At 46.8% G+C, this 22359-nt stretch overlaps 1 protein-coding gene across 3 annotated transcripts in view; it reads left to right on the top strand.

Annotated features, from left to right (window-relative positions):
- DNAH14 (dynein axonemal heavy chain 14) overlaps positions 1-22359 on the top strand; it is a 410501-nt gene that overhangs the window by 206117 nt on the left and 182025 nt on the right. For 2 of the 3 annotated variants that reach the window (XM_056568450.1, XM_056568452.1), the window contains exons 38-42: positions 1-156; positions 401-488; positions 10641-10852; positions 15179-15431; positions 16492-16606. The exon at positions 1-156 is cut by the window's left edge and continues 36 nt beyond it. In XM_056568450.1, the coding sequence (XP_056424425.1) occupies positions 1-156; positions 401-488; positions 10641-10852; positions 15179-15431; positions 16492-16606 (824 nt within the window). The remainder of the gene's footprint in view (positions 157-400; positions 489-10640; positions 10853-15178; positions 15432-16491; positions 16607-22359) is intronic. The other variant, XM_056568451.1, reaches the window with a different exon arrangement.

The following is a 22359-nucleotide window of genomic DNA, read 5'->3' as shown; positions in this document are numbered from 1 at the left end:
CCCAAATGTGTGACCCTGGGTCAGCTGTACGGTGAAATCAACCCCAACACCATGGAGTGGTCGGACGGCCTCCTGGCCTCGGCTGTACGGACCTTCACCCAACAGTCAGCGGCCAAGGAGGGAGGAACTATGGCGTCTGCTGCGTCCACACCACAGGTGCCCATATACTGTATACATGTATTGTGTTATTATAGGTCGACCCCAGAGCGATCCCTAATACAGTGCAACCCAACCAGTGTGCCTCCAGCTGTTGTAAAACTACAACTCCCAGCATGCCCGGACAGCCAACGGCTGTCCGGGCATGCTGGGAGTTGTAGTTTTGCAACAGCTGGATGCACACGGGTTAAGAAACACTGCCCAAATATAATCTGCCAAATCTGTTTCCTGCCGTTTGTATCAGGACACTGAAGATCAGAAGAATTCGGGTGATGTCCATAAGTCAGCGAGGAAGGAATATCTGGATGATGGTGGTTTATCATCTTCTAAAGGTAAGTGTATCCTAGCTGTATATATTCATCATGTACTAGAACCTTCTGTCACAGGCATCACTATCACTTGTATGGATTTATGAGGTAGCACTATGAGACCATATATTGCTGATAATGAATCAGAATAAATACTTCTGTTATTGATGGTTTAATTATTATTCATGAATTATTATCCAATATTGGGTTTCCTAAACTAACATTTCAGAGTTATTCACTTATACAGCTATGAATTGTAGAACCATTGTAGAATTCATTTACCTACAAAGCTAAATCACTTTGTCATTACATATCCTGTACTGATCCTGAGTTATATCCTGTATTATACTCCAGAGCTGTACTCACTATTCTGCTGGTGAGGTCACTGTGTACATACATTACATTACTTATCCTGTACTGATCCTGAGTTATATCCTGTATTATACTCCAGAGCTGTACTCACTATTCTGCTGGTGAGGTCACTGTGTACATACATTACATTTCTTATCCTGTACTGATCCTGAGTTATATCCTGTATTATACTCCAGAGCTGTACTCACTATTCTGCTGGTGAGGTCACTGTGTACATACATTACATTACTTATCCTGTACTGATCCTGAGTTATATCCTGTATTATACTCCAGATCTGTACTCACTATTCTGCTGGTGAGGTCACTGTGTACATACATTACATAACTTATCCTGTACTGATCCTGAGTTATATCCTGTATTATACTCCAGAGCTGTACTCACTATTCTGCTGGTGAGGTCACTGTGTACATACATTACATTACTTATCCTGTACTGATCCTGAGTTATATCCTGTATTATACTCCAGAGCTGTACCCACTATTCTGCTGGTGAGGTCACTGTGTACATACATTACATTACTTATCCTGTACTGATCCTGAGTTATATCCTGTATTATACTCCAGAGCTGTACTCACTATTCTGCTGGTGAGGTCACTGTGTACATACATTACATTACTTATCCTGTACTGATCCTGTATTATACTCCAGAGCTGTACTCACTATTCTGCTGGTGAGGTCACTGTGTACATACATTACATTACTTATCCTGTACTGATCCTGAGTTATATCCTGTAAATCTTTTTTATTAGAAAAATGTAAATCATAACAAACACAAAACCAGCACAACTTTGCCATAACTGAAAACAACAACATAAAATAACATAAACCCAAACTTTACATTTCAAATAAAAGAACATAAATCCTGCCTAACCGGCCAGCCCAGTTTTCCCTAGAAAATACTAGAGACGCACCTTACATAACCAAATATCTAACAACACTCACATACATACTCAACTTGCGTTACTAAAAAAGAAACATAAAAATAGCACAATTTAGCTGTAACTCAAAAACACCCAAACTTGGGAAAATACACACAACAAGGACTCCCACTACACCCCATTAATTTAATATATATATGTATATATACACATACTTTTTTTTTTTTTTTTTTCCCTAATTGTTAAGAAAGAAAATTAAATCTATGACTCAAAAACACCCAAACTTGGGGAAAAGAAGACCTAGACCAAAGAAAAACGAAATCCACTACGGGATACAAAAATACCAAAGAAAAATTACTACAAAAATAACAACTGGTTCGACTGCCATAAAATAAGATAAACAAAATTATAACATATTATACATATAGACTATATACATTATATACACCTAAATATACAGAAAATACACCTACAAATACAATAAAACAACCTACACTAAACTGTCCCTTCACCCACACCACCCGCCCTCCTGTACATGGGTCAGAGTCCATACAGTTCATAGTCCTCAATGTCCAGTTCATAACTGACCCATGCCAGGTCCACCAAAAGAAACAACCACCACCACCCACAAATACACCCTCCCAACCTAGAACTCCTCCCAACCAACTTTATCATTATCAGCATTACAATATACTTAAACAAACAATACAACCCACTTTAGGCCCAAGTTTGGTCCCTGTAAGCCCTTCATAACCTTAACATCTGAAAACAAAACAAAAAGCTATGGTGCACATGCATTAGCCCACCACCAGGAAGAAGGATGGCAATCCTGATACATACAAAATTTACATTCTTTCCCTAACTGCACCCTACCTCTCTCCCTACCATTATCCCTAAAAATAAACTGACCCTACTATCACCCTAACCCTGTCCCTACATCACTGTCCCTAACATAATCAAGGGTACTCTACCCAAAAGGTCTAGTACCTAGGGCACATCAAAAGAAAACCCTCTCCATAGGAGAGAAGCCCTACTGGTACCAAGACTGCCATACTCCAAAGACCTGATCTTCCCGAGGTCACCAGTGATGTTCCTACAGACCTCCACCTCGGAGAGGACTTTCCGCTGTGTAGACACTAAACACCGTGCATTCCACGTGTAGTATCTAACCATTAAACTGACTAAGAATAAAGTGCCCCGATCACGGCCACCCAGGGTCCTGAATGCCCCATAAGCCCACTCCGGATAGGTAAGGCCGGCAAGTTGACTCCAGCCGATGGAAGCGCCCACCCGGTTGTAGACCCCTATATTAAAGGGACAATGAAGCAGGAAGTGGTCCATGCTTTCCAGCATGTCCCCGCACTCTTCTCGGGGACACCCCCGGTCATCAGATCTCCTACACTTCAAATTGTCCCTCACATATAGCTTCCCCTGAAAGCAGCGCCAGGCCAAGTCCCAAAACTTCTGGGGGATCCTTTTCATGTTTAAAACATACAACCCCACCCTCAGATCCCGACCTGGGCAGTCCCTGAGTGCCAGAGGCTTCTGGAAGTGGGTCAACAGAACCCGTTTGTCAAGGAACTGCCTTGACTGGGTCCTGATCTCCCACACTCCCAGACCCCACCGACGTATCGCCTTCAGAGTCGGGGTAGCGTAAGCCGGAAGATATCCATGGGGCGTACGGAGGTCCTTCACTTGCCCTCCTGTCTCCCATTCCTGGAAGAAAGGCCGAAACCACTCCCTGCAGGAGAGTACCCACGGAGGAGCCCTCTCTGACCAGAGGTTCGAGATGTTAGCTTTCAAGAAGGTGTTCGTTAAGAACACCACAGGGTTTACCATAGATAAACCCCCTAGTCTCCTCGTGCGGTACGTAACCTCCCTCTTGACTAGGTTCATCCTGTTCCCCCATAACAGTTGGAAAAACAGGCTGTAGATCCTAGTATAGTAAGCCTCTGGCAAGATACATACGCTGCCCAGATAGATAAACAAGGGGAGCAGGTACGATTTGATCAGGTGTACCCTTTCCCTGAGGGTCATAGACCAACCCTTCCATTGGTCCACCTTCTGAGTGGCATCCTGGAGCTTACCATCCCAGTTTTTGGTGGGATAATCATCCTGGCCGAATGTGATGCCCAGAATTTTTGCTGGCTCTTGGGGCCCTGGAAGGGTGTCCGGGAGATCAAACGTGGGATCTCCCCCTCCCAGCCAAAGACTTTCACACTTATCCCGGTTGATCTTAGACCCGGATGCCTCCGAGTAGCGTTCCACCTCCGACATCACCACATCAACCTCCTCTCTCGAGGACACGAAAATGGTGACATCATCAGCGTACGCCACTACTCTCTGGGCAACATCCAGCTCCGCCAGACTCATCCCGACTCCCGCCAACGGCCCACAATCTACCCTCCGGACGAAGGGGTCGATTGCGAACACGTATAAAAGCGGGCTCAAAGGACAACCCTGACGGACTCCGGACCCCACCTCAAAAGAGTGGCCAGACCAACCGTTCACCAGCGGGAAACTCTCTGCCCCTGTATACAAGATCTTAAGCCAATTAACAAAAGTACACGGTAAGCCATATCTCAGTAGGACGGACCAGAGGTAGTCATGGTTCACCCGATCAAATGCTTTGGCCTGATCCAGGGACAGCAGGTACCCCTTCCAGAGACCCGCACTATTCCGCTCCACTGCCTCCCTGACACTAAGGACCGCACTTAAGGTGCTTCGGCCTGGAACAGAGCAGTGCTGAGCCCCCGAAAGGAGCCGGGGTGCAAACTTCACCAGCCGATTAAACAGTATCTTGGCCAGAAGCTTCCTGTCCGTATTGAGAAGAGCTATGGGCCTCCAATTCTCAATACGGCTGGGATCTTTACCCTTTGAGAGAAGAATCAGGGCTGACCTCCTCATTGACTTCGGCAGAGTGCCCGAGGAGAGACACTCATTGAATACCTCAGTCAAGAGGGGAGCTAAAGACTCCTTAAAGGTCCTGTACCACTCGGATGTTAAGCCATCCGGACCTGGTGACTTCTTGGGGGCAAGCCCCTCGATCGCCAGTCTCACTTCCTCTTCCCTGATTTCTTCTGCCAAAACATCAAGAGAGGGGTCTACCCCTGGCTCAGGAATGGTTTCAGCCAGGAAAGCCGACATCCTGTCTCGATCTAGATCCTTCCTTCCCAAGAGGTGCGAGTAGAAGGATCTGACGATCTCCAGGATCCCTGATCTGGACCGATTCAGAGATCCTGTACTATCGATCAGTCCTGAAATGACTTTACTACTCACTGACATCTTACAGTTTCTGTAAGGGTCGGGCGAGCGGTACTTCCCGTAATCCCTCTCAAAAACCAAGGATGCGTGCCTATCGTACTGACACCTCATCAGCAAGGATTTCACTCTGGAGATATCCTCTCGGCTACCTCCAGTCGAAACAAGAAGCTCGAGTTTCCTCCTCAGTCCCTGATACAGGCGATACTTGTTCAGGGACCTGAGGCTCGAGAGCTGGCGGAAGAACCCCGCAACCCTCTTCTTGAATATCTCCCACCACTCTGACTTACTACTACAAAGGTCCAGTAAAGGTACCTGACTCTGAAGAAAATCCTCAAAGGACTGTCTTATCTCCGCTTCCTCCAGGAGGGACGAATTCAGCTTCCAATAACCTTTACCCATCCGGGGGGTCTCTGAAACATTCAAGGAAAAAGAAATCATACAGTGATCGGAGAACTCCACCTCAACCACGGACACTGCGGAAGAGACGGCTCCCTCCTTTAAATAAAACCTGTCTATTCTTGACCTGCAGCTACCTCGATGATAGGTGAAACCAGCGTGGCCTGAGGGGCTCCGGATGTGGGCATCCTCTAGGCGAGCTTCCCTAACTATACTATTGAGGGCTATGCTATCATAAGCCAACCGATCATTGGAGCCTCTCCTATCTTGGGATCTCGTGACAGTATTGAAATCCCCTCCAAAGATCACCTGTCGGCTTGTAAAAAGAAAGGGCTTAATCCTCATAAAGAGATCTTTTCGTCCCCACTTTGTTTGTGGGGCGTAGATGTTAATAAGCCGAAGCTCTTGCCCCTTCATGAGGACATCTAAGATCAGGCACCTCCCCATTTCTAACTCAATAACCCGTCTGCATTCAACAGGAGCAGTAAAAAGGACCACCACCCCACTATACGGCTCAGCCGCAAGAGACCAGTGGGAGGGGCCACGCCTCCACTCTCTCCTGGCTTTTACCAGGGAGGCTAGATCTAACAACCTGGTCTCCTGTAAAAAGAAAATGTCGGCATCAACACGGCCGAGAAAATCAAAGGCTGCGAATCTAGCCGTATCAGACTTTATGCTGGCACAGTTAATAGATGCCAGCGTCAATGGGGTGAGTGCCGCCATCATGGGTGATTGAGTTAGACGGCCCTAACCCCCTCATTTCTGTTTTTTCTTCACCCCCTCATCCCCAGATGAGGAGGCTTCTTTCTCTTTGGACCGTTTTTTGGATTCTGATTGGTCCATTTTTGAATCCCCATTTCCACCTGGCTCCAGTTTGGCCCCATCCCCTGAGGAAATTGCCCCATCAGGACAGGGCCCAGTTCCCCCCGGAGGCTCCCCCACTTCAGGCACCCCATCCTCGACCCCCCCCTCCATGGAGGGGGAGGAGATGTCATCAAGGACAGAGTACCGGTTAGACAGATCAATCAGAGGAGGGGCAGGTAAGCTTCCGCTTGGGACCTGGTCCATAGGACGAGGACTAGAGGGCTCCGACCTCTTCTTTCTCCCTTTACTGCCCTTTTTTTTTGGCCTCTCTTCACCTTCCTCATCCACACTTTCATAGTGGGAGGAATCGGAAAGATCGGCCTTGCTGCCCTCTTCTTTACAGATTCTCCCCATTTCCTCATCCAGCACATTCTCCCCCAGGGTCTCAGCAGTTTCAGGACTAACCTCTGGAGCAGGGTCAGAAGCTACCCCTGCCACATGGGAACTCTCCAGTTCCCTGCCCCTTCTCCGATTAGCCTCCCGCCTCAGCTTGGCGGGACTTTTCCTCTTCACTGACCCTGTTGCACCTTCTCCCGCACTCGTGCCCTCCCCAGCTGAGGCAACATTACTGCTCTCCCCAGCCAAGGTGACCGTCGCACAGGCAAAGGCGCTAGGACAACGGCTGAAAGGGTGTCCTAAGACACCACACAGATGACACCGGATCTGCCTACAGGATGCGGCAAGATGACCTACCCCACCACACAGAGCACAGACCTGCACGGTACAGGCTGCGCTAAAGTGAGTGGGGCTGCCACACCTGTGACAGACCTTGGGCTGCCCCTGGTAGAAAATTTGGATTCTGTCTCTCCCAAGAAAAGCAGCTGATGGGATGTGGGCAACAGTGCTCCCCGAACGCTTAAGTTTGACGGAAAACGTCCAGGCCCCAGACCAGATCCCATGTTCGTCATAGTTCTTTTTCGGCATGTCCGTCACATCACCATATCTGCTGAGCCAGGTCATGATGTCATAGCAAGATAGTGACTCGTTACGTGTCAATACGGTCACTTTCTTGGCCAGATTCTGACGGGATATCGCCTTTACAGCGAAATCCCGCCAGCCGGGCTCGCTTTTCACCACCTCATAGTTCGACCAGAAAAGTTCCAAACCCTCCGGTCGAACGAAGCTGATGTCAAACTCGGAAGTACCGTAGGGGTGGATCAGGGCAAAGATGTCACTTGCCCTAAATTCCATCTGGAGGAGGAGCTCAACCACCTTTCCCCGAGGGGGACACGCATCTTCGCCCCTCCACACCAAACGGACCACATTCCTACGGCCACTTTCCTGCCCGGATGTTGGGAGGGACCAGACCACCTCCCCGTTTTGTTCTCGGAAGGCGCCTAAGCCATGTCTTTCTATCCAAAAAGACAGGTCAACCTCACCCCTCCCCTCTACATGGATTGACCTGTCTCCCCTACGTAGAGCCTCCAGGAGGCGCTGTTGCAAGTGACCCCCAGAGCCAGATGGAGATCCCCCTGATCCCCCGGCAGTGACGCTGGCATAGCTTCTGGGAGAAGCAGCCACTACCGGGGGGGCAGTCGAACCAGAACCAGACCCCAAACCAGGACCCTTGTTCCTAATGTAAGCCTCAGCCATAACACCCCTCTTTTGCATACCACTACCACTCCTCACCTGTATTTCACAAACACCCCTCTCTTGCACCCCACTTGCACCCATCTCTTGCACCCCGCTTGCACCCCTCTCTTGCACCCCGCTTGCACCCCTCTCTTGCACTCTGCTCCCTTCATCCATACTGCTACTACAACTCCTCCCATGCACACTACCATAACTCACATCCTGCACATTACCATTTTTATTCACATTTTTGCTCTCACTTTCACTCTTGCGTACACTCTCCCTTGATGTGTTACAGGCCGGGCTGGCTGGGTCTATTACTCCAGGTATAAGGGTTGCTGGCTTAATGATTGGAGCTGCACGGCTCTTCTGTCCAGTGTCTTTGGGCACAGACACAGACTCTGCCCCCATCATAGGTGGCCCCGCCCCATCGCACGCCGCCACAGATTTTGACGGGAGCTGTCCCTCCGGACGCACTCCCGCCCCGCCTACTGCGGCTGACGCGCAGGGAACCTCCTCCTTCACAGTGCCAGGATCGGTACCGACTGCATCACCTAGGGGACCGCCCCCTGAACCAACAAGGTCCGGTGCCCGAACACTCCCCCCCCTCACAGGGGAGTGCCCTGCAGTGCCAGGACCTGTACCGCCCCCCGAACAAGGGAATCTGCCACCATTTTCTGGTGCCTGGGCACCCTCCCCCCTCACAGGAGGGTGCCCTTTTTTTTCTATCGCACCCGCGGCCATTTTGGGTGCACTACTGTATCCCCCATGCTGGCCCCGCTCCACTACAGAAACGGGGTCTGGCAGGTTGGGGGACCCAGCACCCTGAATCGGCTTCTCAGCTGACTCAGACTGCTGGAAAGAAGAAAAGACAAACTTAACTTGTCCTTGCGTTTTCTTCCTCTTCTTGCCCTTCGCTTTTTTATTCTTCCTCTCCTCCTCTGGGCCTAAATCCTCTCCAAAAGAGAAGTTTTCCAGACGGGTGGGGGACTCCTGCATTACAATCGCCCGCAGGAGACCCCCATCTGCCAAGCCGCTGCCTTGACTGCAGTCACTGCCATCATCATTATCATCATCATCCTCACTGGAGGTAGGTAAGGCCACCTGAGCCGGGTTCACACGGTCTTCACTCAGGGTAAGTGGGGGGTCAGGGGTAGCAGTGGTGTCACGCACAGAATTAGTATCCATATCCCTCTCACTCACAATGCCCTCCTCACCTCCTTCACCTTCCTCCATCTCCTCCTCCTCACTCTGGCAATCATCATCATCATCTCTAGAGACCGGCATACCAGAGAAACGAGCACCATGGACAAATTTCTCACGGAAAATGCCGGCACCTTCCACAATGTCAGACCTCATCCGCACAATCTCCTCCACTTTTTTCTTTAATGTTTTTACCTTAGCGGCAAATGCTGCCTTCTTGGCCCTGGATGACTGATCCACTTGGTAGCGGGCAAATTTTAAATCCGCTCTTATTCCTCTGAGCTGCTTCCCAAGCTCCTCATATTGAGCCATCTTGGCCTGCATTCTGGATGTGAATATTGCCAGGGATTCCCTTGGCCCCTTTACCCCCCATTGCTGGGGTTCTGGGGAAACTGATGTAGATGCCTTTACTCCATTCCTCTGCCTGGATGAGCTTTTTGGCCTGGATGAACTTTTGCTAGAAGCTTTGCAGCTCCCAGCTGGGGATGGGGGAGGGGGCCCCACATTGCTGTGGGCCCTGGTCGATCTTCTGACCCCATCCTGGCTACTGGCCGTTGCATGTTCGCGCACACACCCCTCCGGCCTAGAACGGGGAGCGCAAAATGAAGTCCTGGATTCCCGGGGCTCCATAGCAGAGACCCCTACCCAGGAGTCTGCCACACACCTGGGGAGGGGCGGAAGAAAAGTCTGCTTCTCTGGAAGTTTGCTGGAAGTCACAGGAGCACAGACACAGCCAACCTTACTCCAGAGCTGGACTCACTATTCTGCTGGTGAGGCCACTGTGTACATACATTACATTACTTATCCTGTACTGATCCTGAGTTATATCCTGTATTATACTCCAGAGCTGTACTCACTATTCTGCTGGTGAGATCACTGTGTACATACATTACATTACTTATCCTGTACTGATCCTGAGTAATATCCTGTATTATACTCCAGAGCTGTACTCACTATTCTGCTGGTGGGATCACTGTGTATATACATTACATTACTTATCCTGTACTGATCCTGAGTTATATCCTGTATTATACTCCAGAGCGGCACTCACTATTCTGCTGGTGAGGTCACTGTGTACATACATTACATTACTTATCCTGTACTGATCCTGAGTTATATCCTGTATTATACTCCAGAGCTGTACTCACTATTCTGCTGGTGGATTCACTGTGTACATACATTACATTACTTATCCTGTACTGATCCTGAGTTATATCCTGTATTATACTCCAGAGCTGCACTCACTATTCTGCTGGTGAAGTCACTGTGTATATACATTACATTACTTATCCTGTCCTGATCCTGAGTTATATCCTGTATTATACTCCAGAGCTGTACTCACTATTCTGCTGGTGAGGTCACTGTGTACATACATTACATTACTTATCCTGTACTGATCCTGAGTTATGTCCTGTATTATACCCCAGAGCTGTACTCACTATTCTGCTGGTGGGGTCACTGTGTACATACATTACATTACTTATCCTGTACTGATCCTGAGTTATATCCTGTATTATACTCCAGAGCTGTACTCACTATTCTGCTGGTGGGGTCACTGTGTACATACATTACATTACTTATCCTGTATTGATCCTGAGTCGACATTTCTTACCTTGTGTTGTGTAGGTGACCCCGATTGGTACTGGATAATCCTGGATGGTCCGGTGGACACATTATGGGTGGAGAATCTTAACACAGTTCTGGATGACACAAGGACACTTTGTTTGGCCAACAGTGAAAGAATCCGTCTTCCACAAGGGATGAGGATGATATTTGAGGTGGACAGCCTATCCCAAGCGAGTCCCGCTACTGTCAGCCGCTGTGCCATGGTGTATATGGTGAGATTACAAGGACATATTCCTGAGAGCGTCATTTATGTTTGATCAGGGGCGTTGCTAGGTGTGCAAAAGATCGGGGGCTAGAGCCCATAGCCCAAGCCATGCCCCTAACCACACCCCAGTCAGGCCCCTAACCACACCCTCATTCACATCCAATCACGCACAGTATACCAGTATACAAAGAGAAATATTATCACCATACATATTACCGCCATACTAAAGAACAAAGAGCGATCAGGTAAAGCACAGTGAAGGACTTTTAGTCCGAAGTGGGTGCACAGGCTCCAAGGGTCCGACTCAAGATCCCATATGACTGAAGAGAATACAAGGAAGAAGCGGCACTCCAGGGATTATGATCCAAGAAATTAATTTATTCACCCATCAGTGAGATGCAACGTTTCGATCCACAATCCGGTGCATTGCCGTGGAATGAGATTTGCCATACAATGAGATGGTCCGCCTCCATCACATCCTATTGGCTCACTCTTGTCACGTGACATATTTAAACGTCACGCATCGATGCGCACAGCAGTGTCAGTTTGGCTATCACAGGGAGAGGATCTCCTCACCCTGTGATAGCTGAAGCTGCACGGAGCTCTCATGGCCTCTGTGGCCCGACAGAAGCTCATACGGCTGCCTCATATACATTTACTGTTGATCCACAGCGCTATCGGGATCCCTATGCCCGATGGCGCTGTCATCAGTGTGCGTACCTGCGAGCGCCCCACGCCCGCAGCTCTACTCCCCGTCCCCCGCAGCTGTACTCCCCGTCCCCCACAGCTCTACTCCCCGTCCCCCGCAGCTCTACTCCCCGTCCCCCGTAGCTCCTCTCCCCGTCCTACGCAGATCTACACCCCGTCCCCCGCATCTCTACTCCCCGTCCCCCGCCGCTCTTCGCCCCGTCCTACGCAGCTCTACACCCCGTCCCCCGCAGCTCTACTCCCCGTCCCCTGTGAACGCTCAGGGAGCGATCCACAGCGCTATGGGGATTCCTACGCCCGATGGCGCTGTCATCAATGTGCGTCCCCGCAAGCGCCCCACGCCCGCAGCTCTACTCCCCGTCCCCCGCAGCTGTACTCCCCGTCCCGTTAACGCTCAGGGAGCGGGGAACAGAAAGTAGAGCATCGGGCGCAGGTAAAGTAGTACTGCGCATGCGCAGCACTACGCGAATAACTTGACCTGCGCCCGATGCTCTACTTTCTGTTCCCCGCTCCCTGAGCGTTAACGGGACGGGGAGTAGAGCTGCGGGGGGCGGAGGACGGGGAGTAGAGCTGCGGGGGGCGGAGGACGGGGAGTAGAGCTGCGGGCGTGGGGTGCTCGCAGGGACGCACACTGATGACAGCGCCATCGAGCGTAGGAATCCTGATAGCGCTGTGGATCGTACATGTGTGAACTTCTGTCGGGCCACAGAGGCCATGAGAGCTCCGTACAGCTTCAGCTATCACAGGGTGAGGAGATCCTCTCCCTGTGATAGCCAAACTGACACTGCTGTGCGCATCGATGCGTGACGTTTAAATATGTCACGTGACAAGAGTGAGCCAATAGGATGTGATGGAGGCGGACCATCTCATTCTATGGCAAATCTCATTCCACGGCAATGCACCGGATCTTTATCAAGCATGCTTGATAAAGATCCGGATTGTGGATCGAAAAGTTGCATCTCACTGATGGGTGAATAAATTTATTTCTTGGATCATAATCCCTGGAGTGCCGCTTCTTCCTTGTATTCTCTTACCGCCATACTGTTAGTGACCATATCTAACAAAAACTAAGACCAATATTACCAATAATACCAGTACAAAAAATTAAAATTCTCAGCATCTCCAAATAAATGAAACACATGCAAGGGTGCACACTGCTAGTTTACAATGACAATGTAGTTTACAATACAATGACCACCACCATTACCACTGACTAATAACATGATATTTGTTACTGAATAAAATAAACTATACAAAATACCATATTCCCAAATACATTCACCATACAGGGGTAGATACCAGCCTATATAGAGATATATACCAGCTGTACACAGGATCTGTATACCATATAAGTGATTATATACAGGACCATATAGAGGTAGATACCAGCTGTACACAGGATCTGTATACCATATAAATAATTATATACAGGGCCATATAGAGGTAGATACCAGCTGTACACAGGATCTGTATACCATATAAGTCATTATATACAAGACCATATAGAAGTAGATACCAGTTGTACACAGGATCTGTATACCATATAAGTCATTATATACAGGACCATATAGAGGTAGATACCAGCTGTACACAGTACAGAAAGACAAGGAAAGTAACAGAACAACTCAAAGGTTTCGGTGTTTAAATCAGGGCTGAAGATTTATTGCACCATAAAACAAAGCACTTTATGTTATATGGTGCAATTAATCTTCAGCCCTGATTTGAACACCGAAACCTTGGAGTTGGACTCCATAAGCGATTAAGGTACGTTCACACCTGCATATTTTCTGCTGGAGATTTGGCGTAGCAGATTTTTGCTACCGCTTAAAGTTAGTGGGAAGCAAAATCTCTTAAAGCAAATCTACAGCAGAAAATATGTCTAGGGACTCACAGATGGCGTCTTTTCTGATCTGCGGCGTCCTCTTTCCTTTTCTTCTCCATTCGGATCAGACCAACATGACGGCTTCTTCCAGCCAAAACTTCATCTCTTCGGCATCTGCAGAACAAACATGTTAGACTCTGCATTTTTCCTGTGCTCTCCCCATTTATAGGCCTCTACACTATAAAAAATACACCCTTGGTGTGCCGCTCAGTAAAAATGGGCACGTAGGTAGCCAAGTAGTCAGGTATGTAGGTAGGTAACTAGCCAGGTAGTTAGGTAACCAATTTTTTTAGGTAAGTAGGTAGGTATGTAGCTATGTAGTTAGGTAGGCATGTATGTAGATAAGTTAGGTAGCCTGGTATGACAGTAGGTGAGTGTTTCCCAACCAGGGTGCCTTCAGCTGTTGCAAAACTATAACTCTCAGCATACTCAAACAGCCTTTGGCTGTCTGGGCATGCTGGGAGTTGTAGCTTTGCAACACCTGGAGGCACCATGGTTGTGGAACACTGTCTTGGAAGCCTTTCAATGCACTTTTTTTTTTCACAAACAAGGTGCTTCTAGATGTTGCAAAACTACAGCTCCTAGCAAGCCCAGTCTGGGCATGCTGAGAGTTGTAGTTTTCCTACATCTACAGAGAGACATAAGATGGCAGTGGAGTTATGGTGTGGCCAACACCTCTTCCCCACCTTTTCACCATGTCGGTCAAATACCTTTCTGCCGAGCTGGCCCTTCCAGGTCCAGGCATAATTTCCCCACAATTAGGTAGCGCAGTTTTCCCACATTAGGTAGCGCAGTTTCCCATATTAGGTAGCGCAGTTTCCCCACATTAGGTAGCGCAATTTCCCCACATTAGGTAGCGCAGTTTCCCCACATTAGGTAGCGCAGTTTCCCCACATTAGGTAGCGCAGTTTCCCCACATTAGGTAGCGCAGTTTCCCCACATTAGGTAGCGCAGTTTCCCCACATTAGGTAGCACAGTTTTCCCACATTAGGTAGCGCAGTTTTCCCACATTAGGAAGCGCAGTTTTCCCACATTAGGTAGCGCAGTTACCCCACATTAGGTAGCGCAGTTTCCCCACATTAGGTAGCGCAGTTTCCCCACATTAAGTAGCAGTTTGGCTTGACGTCCCTCGTCAGACCTGGGCAGGCCGGCAGGCACACTGCTTTAAAGTGCCCGCTGCGCTATTGCGCCGCAGACGCTTTAAAACAGTGAGCAGCGGTGGCGCAGGGACCCGGGTCTATTGGGGTTACACCTAGGGCTATAGCCCCGTTAGCACCCCGGCAACACCCCCTGTGTTTGATTATTTGGATGTCCAACCATTTATACCTCCACTATTCAAGAAATTGAGGTCCCAGTGCCCTTAAAGGGGGATTCCCATGCCTCATCCTTCTGAACACCAGTTTCAGAAGGCTTGGAGCAGAGGCCGCAGTCACAACGTCAGTTCCATGCCCCTCGTGATGTCATGCCACACCCCCTCCATTGGTGTTTATGGGAGGGGCGTGAAGACCACCACACCCCCTCTCATAGACATCAATGGAGGGGGCGTGGTGTGACGTCAGTAGCTTGTTTAATGTCATCTTATAGCTTGGTGTGATGTCATGTCACCATGTAAGATGACATCACATTTGGATCAAACCTAATCGTAGAGATCCAGAAGAACACAAGGCGAAATTCTAATTTACACAAAGGACGTCACATCATGGAAGATGTACCCAATGGATTTTTATGATCTCTCCTTTACAGGATCCGGTGGATCTAGGATGGCGACCTTTTGTCAAGACTTGGCTAATGCAGATATCCAAAAAAGTCCCAACAATTGGGGCCCAGTATCTGAGTACGCTGCTCGACAAGAGTGTAGACGAGGGAATCAAATTCATCCGCAAACGCAAAGACAACTTACCGTTCCCCGTTCAGGACCTGGCGCTGGTTATGAACCTGTGCAAAATTCTGGAGGCTTTTATCGACTTCATAAGCGGAAACGGAGGCTTTGGTCTGAGTAAGGGATGAGCTGTTATGTGTGGGAACAGACAGTCTGCTGTTTATTATAGACTGGGTACTGTTTATCCTGATCCCATAGAGGGAGCAGCAGCAGTATACAGATAGAGCTGGAGGGGAGGTCTATAACTACTATATATCCTGATCTCATAGAAATAGTAGCAGTATACAGATAGAGCTGGAGGTGAGGTGTATAACTACTATGTATCCTAATCCTATAGAGATAGCAACAGCAGTATACAGATAAAGCTGGAGGGGAGGTGCATTACTACTATATATCCTGATCCCATAGAGATAGCAGCAGTATACAGCTAGAGCTAGAGGGGAGGTGTATAACAACTATATATCCTGATCCAATAAAGATAGCAGCAGTATACAGATAAAGCTGGAGGGGAGGTGTATAACTACTATATATCCTGATCCCATAGAGATAGCAGCAGAAGTAAAAAGATAGAGCTAGGAGTAAAGATGTATAACTACTATAACTACTGATCCCATAGAGATAGCAGCAGCAGTATACAGATAGAACTGGAGGGGAGGTGTATAACAACTCTATATCCTGATCCCACAGAGATAGCAGCAGCAGTATACAGATAGAGCTAGGAGTAAAGATGTATAACTACTATAAATACTGATCCTATAGAGATAGCAGCAGCAGTATACAGATAGAGCTAGGAGTAAAGATGCATAACTACTATAAATACTGATCCTATAGAGATAGCAGCAGCAGTATACATGTAGAGCTTGGAGGGGAGGGGTCTGGGAGCTACCAGGAGGGATCTTATAGGTGATGATGTCATCCTGTAGTTCACAGAAAGCTAGCTGACCCAGGAGTGACCATTTTCTAAAGCACTGTGATTTTCTGTGGGGCAGACTGGTGATCACACGACCTAGTTACAGTAATAAAAAACGCACTTATGCAGCTGTGCTAGAATTAAGCAGATGGCGCTGTAGGACTAGGGACAGTGACTGTGTACGATATGGGTAATGATCAGGAGTGCTTCTTTAACAGATAGACATCTTTGTGTCCACCATATTGTGATGCTGAATGTTCCTCACAGTAGGAGACGACTCGAGTGAGAAAATTCCTTCCACATCGCATAGTCGGGAGATACAATCTGCATCTGAATCCAGGAGATCGTACACCCCGAGTGTGAGCGAGAGCCTGAGAAGAAGGTCAGTATGATCAGTTCTATCACATCAGGGAGGAACAAGAGGCAGCAATGGGGGAGATTTATCAAAACCTGTGCAGAGGAAAAGTTGATCAGTTGCCCATAGCAACCAATCAGATCGCTTCTTTCATTTTGCAGAGGCCTTGGTAACAATTAAAGAAGTGATCTGATTGGTTGCTATGGGCAACTGATCAACTTTTCCTCTGGACAGGTTTTGATAAATTTCCCCCTATGGGCCCACTGCGGCTTCTAGACCTAAGGGGTCCCAGCTCAAAGACCCCCCGTGATGCTTTCTGGTCTCTAAGGCTCAGTTCACACAGTATAAATAATACCAGTTTCAGGCAAAAACAACAAACAAAAAAAAACAACTATCATAATTTTTTTTACAGATTGTTTTCTCATTACAGTAAAAAAAAAAAAAAAAACTGTTGAAAATTCAAGCACAAATAAAAAAATATATATATATTTTTACGCTGTGTGAACTGAGCCTAAGACGAATTACTGAAGCCTACTCCCATCTGTCTTTTCCATACTAATAGCAGTCTTCCTCCGCCGATTGCTTTTGTTCTCTGTAGTTTAGTGGTCACCAAACTGTGGACCTCCAGATGTTGCACAACTACAACTCCCAGCATGCCCAGACAGCCCTTGGCTGATGGGATAACCAATACATGCTTTTAACCATCATTTTATTAAAGGGGTACTCTGGTGAAAAACTTTGTTGCCAGAAAGTTAAACAGATTTGTAAATTACTTCTATTAAAAAATCTTAATCCTTCCTGTACTTATTAGCTGCTGAATACTACAGCAGAAATTATTTTCTTTTTGAAACTCAGTGCTCTCTGCTGACATCACGACCACAGTGCTCTCTGCTGACATCTCTGTCCATTTTAGGAACTGTCCAGAACAGCATATGTTTTCTATGGGGATTTCCTTTTACTCTGGACAGTTCCTAAAATGGACAGAGATGTCAGCAGAGAGCACTGTGGTCGTGATGTCAGCAGAGAGCTCTGTGTTTCAAACGGAAAAGAATTTCCACTGTAGCATTCAGCAGCTAATAAGTACAGGAAGGATTAAGATTTTTTAATAGAAGTAATTTACAAATCTGTTTAGCTTTCTGGCACCAGTTGATTTAAAAATAAAAAGTTTTTCACCGGAGTACCCCTTTAAGCATCTACTTTTGCGTTTGGAGACCACTGGCATTGTTATTGTTGTCCTTTTGGTCCTCATGATTTGTTGGTTATATCTTATATTTTGATGGGATGAAAAGTTAAGTTTTAAGGACTTTTTTTCAGTGAAAAATCTTGGCCCACATTTACTAAGCCGAACCTGACATTTTTTATCGGGTTTTGCGGACTAAATTTAGGCGCATGCCTGTGCAACACTGTCCTCGATATTGTGCATCTTTAAAAAAAATAAACAATGTCATAAATCACGTGGAGAGTTTTAGAAAACCCTACTAAGGGGTGTGGCTTCTCAAAAAATGGGTGTGGAGAGTGGATTTTTAAAACCCCACTGCCGGAGGCTGGTGTAAAAACTGGTAAAATGGTCGGGATTTTCCAAAGCATGGTTATTATGGCCAATATGCATAAATAGGTAAACCCAAATTATAAAGACTCGTTCACTTAAAGGGGTACTCCGCCACTCAGCGTATGGAGCAAAATGGTCCGAACCCTGGAGCCAGCGCCAGGAGCTTGTGATGTCATAGCCCCGCCCACTCATGCAGTCACGCCCCACCCCCTCAATGCAAGTCTATGGGAGGGGGCGTGACACCCTCCCATAGATTTGCATTGAGGGGGTGGGGTGTGACGTCATGAGGGGGCAGGGCTATGACATCACAAGCTCCAGGCTCTAAGCATTCGGACCATTTAGTTCCAAACGCTGAGTAGCGGAGTACCCCTTTAACTCACACTTCATCCTGACATATCTTCCTGAGTTAAAGGGGTACTCCGGTGAAAACCTTTTTTTTTTTTTTTTTTTTTAAATCAACTGGTGCCAGAAAGTTAAACAGATTTGTAAATTACTTTGATTAAAAAATCTTAATCCTTCCTGTACTTATTAGCTGCTGAATACTGCAGGGAAAAATTTTTTCTTTTTGAAACACAGAGCTCTCTGCTGACATCACGAGCACAGTGCTCTCTGCTGACATCTATGGGGATTTCCTTTTACTCTGGACAGTTCCTAAAATGGACAGAGATGTAAGCAGAGAGCACTGTGCTCATGATGTCAGCAGAGAGCTCTGTGTTTCAAACGGAAAAGAATTTCCACTGTAGTATTCAGCAGCTAATAAGTACTGGAAGGATTAAGATTTTTTAATAGAAGTTATTTACAAATCTGTTTAACCTTCTGGCACCAGTTGATTTAAAAAAAAAAAAAAAGTTTTTCACCGGAGTACCCCTTTAATAGTATATATGGACAAAACTGTGCAACCAAGTGTGAAGACATTTTCACTAAATGTGTATTTTAAATGCCGTTGTCTTTGATGTTTGCATTGTTTCATGGTTGTACTTTCTAACATTATCTGTGGTTTATTATATCGGTATTGCACAACTTTATTCATAATATTGCCAACATAATCCACTTTCTGCCTTTTCTTCCACCTGGTCTGTAGAATGTTGTCGCTATGGCGCGCAGACTCTGTGTAAAAATACATGCTCAAATGGTATTCTAAAATTTCGTAAATATTGTTGAAAATGTGGTCTCAGGAATTCGGCAAATGCTTTGGAAATGTCTTGCTTTTGCGTTGCTGGTTGTTGGGGTGGTGTCTCCTGCCTTAGCTTCTCACGTACCAGATGAGAAACTGTTTTATTCCTGCAATTTTTTTGTCCTTTCCATTGAGGGTTTAAAAAAAAAAAAACCTGTGTGTGCCAAAAAAAAAAATAAATAAATAAAATAAAAAAGACACCGTGCAACATCTTAGTAAATAACACATGGAAATAACCGCCTGAGGAAGGATGCCCCCACGTCAGCAGTTCCCAACCTTTTTTTTTCCCAAGTACCCCCTTAGCAGCCCATTTCCAAAAATTGTACCCCCATATTAGAGACATTTTTGTAATTAATATAGCATAATTTATATGTTTTCTTTTCTTCATATCCTCTCCCCAGACCCCCTGCTCCTCTCCCTATCTCCACAGGCCCCCAACTCACAGGTGACTTCTTTTCTGATCGGAGTCGTTCACTTTTCCTTTTCTTCACTATTCGGCCTAGACCGCCATTAAGATTTCTCCTGGCCAAGACTTGTCTCCACAGAACCTGTTAGACAAACATTTTAGGCTCTATTTAGGCTTCTTTCCCCAGCACATTGCCCACCTCTTTACATACTCCCCATGTTTATCATGTGTATTACCCCACACAATAGTAGTGCCCATTTTGTGCCCCCATATCATACCTACATACATATATATCTGTAGGCCCCCCATTCTGCTCCCTTATATAGTGACGAACAAGAAAAGACAGACCAAAGAATAGGAGAAAAGAGTAGGTGTGTGATAAAAATAAGATACCACAGTAACACCGTAAATGTGACTCCAAACTAAATATTACAAATAGAAAGCAAAAAGCCCCAAAAAGAGTCACTTATTATGTAAAAGTAAAACAAATTTTATTGGTATGCACTAAAATTAGATACACACACATAAAGAGAAGAACAATGCATCACAAAAGGCGGCAACGCCGGATACCCTGCAGAGAAGATGGTAGTACGGGGGTATTGCACATAGGCCAGTAATCAGACAGTACATATAGATACAGACACCATTCTATGTAATAGCAGCATGTATACAGACAATAAAAGAGTGCAAAATGCAAGTCAATAAGGTGCTTGTTACAGCGAGCGCTCTGGTAATTCCCTCCGGACCCTCCGCGCCTGCTGCCTCAGACCTCTTTCCTGGGGTCCCGGCATCTCTCGGTGAGTCGCACCGACCGGGAGCACGGGTCCCGCAGTGTCAGAGACACGGCTGGCGTGGCGGCTGGTCCCCGCTCACGCCCCGCGTCCCTGTTTGGCTCACCTGTTCCCTGGCGTGCGGCTCCATACTCTCCTGCATCCCGGCGCGTGCGGCCCCGCTCTCTAGGGCGGCGCTCGTCGGCTTCAGTAAATTTAAAGGGCCAGCGCACCGGTAATTGGTGCGCTGGCTCCTCACCTACTACTGTGTCTTGCATATATAAACTGCCTCCCCCTTCCTGCCCTTGCCGGATCTTTGTGCCTTGTGCCTCTAAGAAAGCGTTCCCACCTGTGTTAGTTGCCTTGCCAGTTGCCGATCCCGTTGCTACCGTATACTCGCCTGTGAACCCTTGCCGCCTGCCCTGACCTCTGCTACGTCCGACTACGCTCTTGCCTGCTCCCTGTGTACCACGCTATATCAGCTGCCAGAGAGGTCGAGTTGTTACTGGGGGATACGACCTGGTAGTTACCGCCGCCGAAAATCCATCCCGCTTTGCGGCGGGCTCTGGTGAAGACCAGTAACTGCTTAGAACCGGTCTTCCAGCACAACCCGCGCCATCGCTTCTCTGGTCCAGAGGATCCACTACCTTCCTGCTGGTTCGTGACAGTCCTGTATGCTAGGGTGTATGGACAACCCATACACCAGAAATAAAGTACACAGTGATAAAAGTCAAAGTGTGCACAATACCCACAACAAGTAAAACAAAAACAGCAGAACTGCAGGGACCGGGATGCCGCCACTCCAACGCGCGTTTCGGCACGCTGACCTTCGTCCCGGATGTGTGTATCTAATTTTAGTACATACCAATAAAATTAGTTTTACTTTTACATCTTTTTGGGGCTTTTTGCTTTCTATTTGTAATCCCTTATATAGTGTTAGGTCCCCAAAATGCCCCATATATAGTTGTAGGCCCCATCAGTGCTCCAACGGTCCTCCTGTTTGGGGACCCATTGCAGTAGGAGCACCAAAGCAGATGATAGTTACTGCCCTCAGCAGCCAGGTGCCTATGCTTCTCCTCTGCTGCCCTCCTGATCCCTCCTAAGTGCAGTGACACCATTATACCAGCAGCCGTCGCTCATTTAGTCGCCCTTAACCCCTTAAGGACCGGGGGTTTTTCCGTTTTTGCATTTTCGTTTTTTTGCTCCTTGCCTTTAAAAAATCATAACTCTTTCAATTTTGCACATAAAAATCCATATGATGGCTTATTTTTTGCGCCACCAATTCTAATTTGTAATGACGTCAGTCATTTTGCCCAAAAATCTACGGTGAAACGGAAAAAAAAATCATTGTGCGACAAAATTGAAAAAAAAACGCAGTTTTGTAACTTTTGGGGGCTTCCGTTTCTACGTAGTACATTTTTAGGTAAAAATTACACCTTATCTTTATTCTGTAGGTCCATACGATTAAAATGATACCCTACTTATATAGGTTTGATTTTTTCGGACTTCTGGAAAAAATCATAACTACATGCAGGAAAATTAATACGTTTAAAATTGTCATCTTCTGACCCCTATAACTTTTTTATTTTTCCGTGTATGAGGCGGTATGAGGGCTCATTTTTTGCGCCGTGATCTGAAGTTTTTAACGGTACAATTTTTGCATTGATAGGACTTATTGATCGCTTTTTATTCATTTTTAAATGATATAAAAAGTGACCAAAAATGCACTATTTTGGACTTTGGAATTTTTTTGCGCGCACGCCATTGACCGAGCAGTTTAATTAATGATATATTTTTATAATTCGGACATTTCCGCACGCGGTGATACCATATATGTTCATTTTTCTTTTTATTTACACTGTGTATTTTTTTTTTTATTGG

Source organism: Hyla sarda, chromosome 3, assembly GCF_029499605.1.
Source record: "Hyla sarda isolate aHylSar1 chromosome 3, aHylSar1.hap1, whole genome shotgun sequence".
In the NCBI taxonomy this organism is placed as follows: Eukaryota; Metazoa; Chordata; class Amphibia; order Anura; family Hylidae; genus Hyla; species Hyla sarda.
The sequence above is the reverse complement of the archived record's forward strand: the minus strand, read 5'-3'. Positions and strand labels throughout refer to the sequence as shown.